General features: G+C 43.5%; 1 protein-coding gene across 1 annotated transcript; it reads left to right on the top strand.

The window, feature by feature from the left end:
• Positions 1-214: 214 nt before the first annotated feature.
• On the top strand, positions 215-4,319 carry LOC135498280 (uncharacterized). Its single transcript, XM_064788520.1, has 8 exons — positions 215-368; positions 642-803; positions 1,114-1,284; positions 1,518-1,592; positions 2,042-2,170; positions 2,402-2,490; positions 2,993-3,104; positions 3,297-4,319. Exons 1-8 carry the CDS (start codon positions 326-328, stop codon positions 4,169-4,171), a joined length of 1,656 nt encoding a protein of 551 aa, XP_064644590.1. The 5' UTR covers positions 215-325; the 3' UTR covers positions 4,172-4,319.
• The last annotated feature ends 839 nt before the right edge of the window (positions 4,320-5,158 follow it).

Below are 5,158 nucleotides of genomic sequence, written 5' to 3' on the forward strand. Positions count from 1 at the left end.
AAGATGACAATTGTTCGAATTCCTTCACGTGGACCTCTGTATACTGCAACATATTAATTCTTGCTAATAATGGTTTTTCCAAATGTTGTGATTTGCATATTCTGCCTTGTCCACTTAATGCCACGTGCGTTTGCTATTTTTAGGCTGGCCCTTGCTGCGCTGCTATTTTCATTGGCTGTTGACTATTCGGGGAAAACCCAGGTTTCCACCAGGAAGTAAACACGGGGATTGGAGAAGGAAGATCGAAGTTCCCCTAAAATCTCCTATTTTATGTCGATTTGAGAAAATATTTCTATAATTTTACTATCTGTGTGTCGGTAAAGTGATGGTGGGCACTTCAATGCAGAAATTAAAGAGCTTGCTAGAAGGTTAACCTTTACTTAGATGAGTTTGAGTCGAAAGCCAAAATGACTTTTTTTGCCTTACCAGCAGAATAGTATAGACCATAAGGTATTGGTGTAGTGTGCGGCCACACTTCACCATCACAGGTCAAGCTCAGCTGAGCGCTTATACGATCGCAGCCACTTTTAGTCCCGGTGCCTCTGTGGAGACCTGTTGTAGCCACCAACAGGCAACAGTCATTACATTATGTACAGACCCTAGACTATATTCATCCCACCAATTGTTGTTTTCGATTTCAGATATTGAGAGCTTCCTCAAGGAGATCCAGAGAAAAGAGAACCTGTCGCCATGGGCGGTGAAGGAACGGACCAAGGTCTTGAACGCACTGCAAGACTTCAGGAAAGAAAATAGTGAATTGTTGGTTGAGGACAACTGCCAGTCAAACTCTGTGGGGCCAGATGGTATGCGTAGAACTCGGTGCATTTTGATTTGATGTTCTCTGACCATGTTGTCTTAATTGGTACACATTGTAAGACAATGTGATAGGGTGACATTTATCAGTTTCGTCCTTAATAGCCAGTGGACTAGGTCAGTATGGGAGACATCACTGTCACTGATTGTATAAAATGTGGGAGAGTTGTCACATCCTTGCAGATTATTGGAAGGAGGAACTGTTGATCTAGATCTTATTCAGAAGTTGATGGTACAGTCACAATTTGTATCTGAGGAAGTTGGAGTTCGCGAATTGTCATGGTACCATTCCTTTTTCAGATGAACTGTATGATGATACCTGTGTCACAACGGGTACCATGGGTTCGGTGTCAACTGAAGGCCTCGATGACATCTACGAGGACACAGACATGCCAGACACGACATCGCTAGCTAGAAGTCAAACTGAAAGTGTTGGTGAGACATTGAGTAAACAGGAAGATGGTGACTCCGGTAGGTTGGCTGTAGACATATGTTGAATTTGTTCTCTGAGCAGATAAATCACACGAGGTATGGGGATGAGACATTCTTGTCTGAAGGGGTAGATGGTATACTCTCCCCAGTTATATAGCATGGCTTACCTTGTGATGTGTTAGCCCCTGAGCTGGGTGCGGTCATGACATGTATAGGTGACCGGCGCTCGAAAATACATGTACATTTCTTGTTATCCCGCATGTATCTTTCAGACTCGAAATCTATCGCAGTAAAGGATATTGAGAACCCGCAGATGTCTGGATATATGGAAAAGAAGAAGAAATCAGGTTTGAACATTTTCTATCCTGAATTTTCTCTTACATTAATGTTAGGTCTTGTTTTGGAACTTCATTGTCATTGGTCAAGGTCTCCAAATTTGAATATGTGGAGAGTCCTGCTCTATCTCAGGCCAACCTGGGATACTGCGTCTTTCTACGGACTACTAAGATGGAATAAAGATGAAGATGTAAATCTGGTAGCAAGCTGGCATGTTGATGTCCTGGTATTTCTTGTGGAGTGCTCAATGGAGACAAAGTCACAACCAGTGGAATCATATCAAGAGGCACAGTGACAGTGATGTTACTGTCATCTTGAAAGCGACATGTCTTTCCTTCTCAGACCAGTTTATTATCCCGACTTGGTCGGTTATAACTGGGACTATAGTATCACTTCTAGATCGCATCAGTGTTTGTGACTTCTTTCTTTCTAAACACCTAAAACTTCCTCTCCCATGCAGACAGTAAGCTGACAAGTAAACTATTTGGCGGTGGTTTCAAGAACCATTACCTTGTTCTCAAAGATGGTGTGCTCTACTTCTACAAGAAGGAGACGGACAAGGCACAGAAAGAAACTTTGAATATTGAAGGTAGGTTCAAGGTCACTAGCTACTACATGGGTTTTCATAGACTATATCCAGTGGGATCTTAATTCCGTGCAAACGCTGTTGACAGCGTGATCATTTCTAGAAGTATTTGATAAAATGTCTTCCATGCTTTCCTTGGTGGCCTGGAAAGGTCAAGAACTACAGCGTGTGTTATGCTGTGCAAGGTATTTCAAATGTCAACAAAGCAATATATTTTCCCTATTTTTTCCACAGGATATGATATTCGACCCATCCCTGGACTTAACAAGGACAAAGCAGAGAAATCGATCCAGTTGTTTTGCCCAGCCAAAGCAACTTATGAGGTATTCAGCTGGAATATGTAAAGAAATCATATATCTGGTTTCTAATTGAAATTGTGGCATGACCTCAATGATTTAACATTAGTTTTTGGTCATTGGCACATGTTCTGTGGACAGCTAAGGAACAATATGACACCTGGATGTGACATTGGTCTCAGCACTAAGTAGCTATGCAGGCCTGGGTCAAAGATGGTTACCACGATCATCTTTGGAGAAGGTTTGATGTGTAACTTAGGTGACATATTGGTATTATTAGTGGATAAATATCTAAAGAAGGACTGTTATGAGCCTGGCACTGGTATTAGTAGGTCTTATACATGAGGGCAAACACGTCATAGAGTCGGAGACAAAGTAAAAGATGTGAAAGAATGTATTTAAAGACCTTACACAGATCAGTGAAAACATCATGTCAGATTTTGAATACATGTTTTACTTGTAATATCAAAACTATGTAAGCTGGTCTTTTGTGTTTTTGGTAATATATATGTTATCTCTACCTTTTCAGTTGTTGGCACCAAGTAAAGATGAATGCAAAAAGTGGACTGGCGCTCTTGAGGCTGTGTTAGGAAAGATCACTTTGGACTCGGTGTCTACCACTGAAGGAACAGGGGACATAGGTAGGGAACTGTTATCATGGCTTATTTGATAGAGCAGGCTACATGATCGTTTTGCCTATTCATAGAGCCTCTCGGCATCTGGAAATTGTCCGATTGGCACACTTGTACAGATGAGAAGCCTTGACCTGGCCTTTGATGGCATTTGTAATACATTTCTCCGTGCTGATTGATTAATGCCAGTTTACATTTCAGATGACATTGACGGTGAAATCTACGATGAGGCAGATATGATTGGCAAGGATGTGCGCCTGACACCAATGGCACCAGATGAAGAGACGTACGATGACACCACAATTCAATCAGATCTACCACCACAGCCTGACTGGGGCAAACTGCCACCACCTCCGGATGACTTTTATGAAGACACCGAGCTTGCTAAACCGCCACGTCCAAGCAAAGTGTTACTGGTACATCAAAAATCATCACTGCATGGCGCTCCGAATTCACCAGGACCTGTGGAGACATATGATGATACGTTCGCACCTCCAGCTATTGCTGAAGAGTTATATGATGACAGCGCTCTTCCAATTGAGGAAGAAATTTATGATGATGCATCAGTACCCCCGCCCCCAACACATCCTCCGCCAAAGTTACCACCCGCAGTAAAATCTCAGATGCAATCTCGTCCCCCTGCTCAGGTGCCAACTGAAGAGGAGATATACGACGACACAGATGCACCTCCCCCTCCTCCAGTGGCGAAGTTGCCACAACCTGCCAGACCTGTGCAATCTCGTCCCCCTGCTCAGGTGCCAATTGCGGAGGAGATATACGACGACACAGATGTACCGCCACCACCTCCAGTGGCAAAGTTGCCACAACCTGCCAGACCTGTGCAATCTCGTCCCCCTGCTCAGGTGCCAATTGCGGAGGATATACGACGACACAGATGTACCCCCACCACCTCCAGTGGCGAAGTTGCCACAACCTGCCAGACCTGTGCAATCTCGTCCCCCTGCTCAGGTGCCAATTGCGGAGGAGATATACGACGACACAGATGTACCCCCACCACCTCCAGTGGCGAAGTTGCCACAACCTGCCAGACCTGTGCAATCTCGTCCCCCTGCTGACGATGTTGCAGGCAGTAATACAACTCGGCGGCCACAAAAGCCTCTACCCAAAGTTGAAGATTACCCCGGTATTGACGACTATGATGATATATATTTGAGCAAGTGGGATCACAGTCCTCTGAAAACCGATGAGCTGTGTATGAAACGTGGCGACATGATCCGAGTTCTTGACAAATTATACCGCGATTGGTGGGTTGGTCGTAATGGGAACAAGGTTGGGCTCGTTCCACATGCTTATTTGATGAAAGCGTATGATTTATGCATAGAGTAAATGACAACAACAACAACAACACATTTTCGTTTACAAATGAAGGGCTTGGGGACAGCAGTGCAATTTCGAAAAAAAAGTAGTTGCTGACGAGAGCACTGACAGACAGTGTTGCCATCTATAATGAAACTTTGTATTGATAGTGTATTTGAAGGGCTTGGAGCACAAAGGACAAGAGTACACTATTAATACATAGTCAAGAACTCAGTTTCTTTCCAAATTGCACTTGGTGGTTGAAGCCCGTCAAATCGAGGTGTACCGTATGCATGTGATATGGCAAAGGTGCACAGGGTTGCGGCCAATCAACAATCCAAGAACTATATTTTCATATAAGTATTATCAATGCGATTGTGCTGCGATACTCAAGATCAATATGAAATTCTGCATAATTTCTAACTAGACTTTGTTTACAGTTTATTTCGGTTGACATTGTCAATTGAATTAACCCTTGTATTCGATATTGAGATCAAACTCATTGACATGTATGACGATTCCACTAAAACACATCAGAAACAGGAAGGCACAGTGGGGAGCATTCAACTTGTGATTGGGAGGTCATGGGTTCGAAGCTTGACCAGTGCCTCTCAGGACTATATCAACTGGCCTGAAATGGCCAATTGTAGCACAGCATGAGCTCTCCTTGGTTTCTATAGAGTAATTTCTAACTTAGGCTGGGAAACGAATGTCAAGTGCTTCGAGTTTGTACAGTTGTACAGTAA

Source organism: Lineus longissimus, chromosome 13 (genome assembly GCF_910592395.1).
Source record: "Lineus longissimus chromosome 13, tnLinLong1.2, whole genome shotgun sequence".
NCBI lineage: Eukaryota > Metazoa > Nemertea > Pilidiophora > Heteronemertea > Lineidae > Lineus > Lineus longissimus.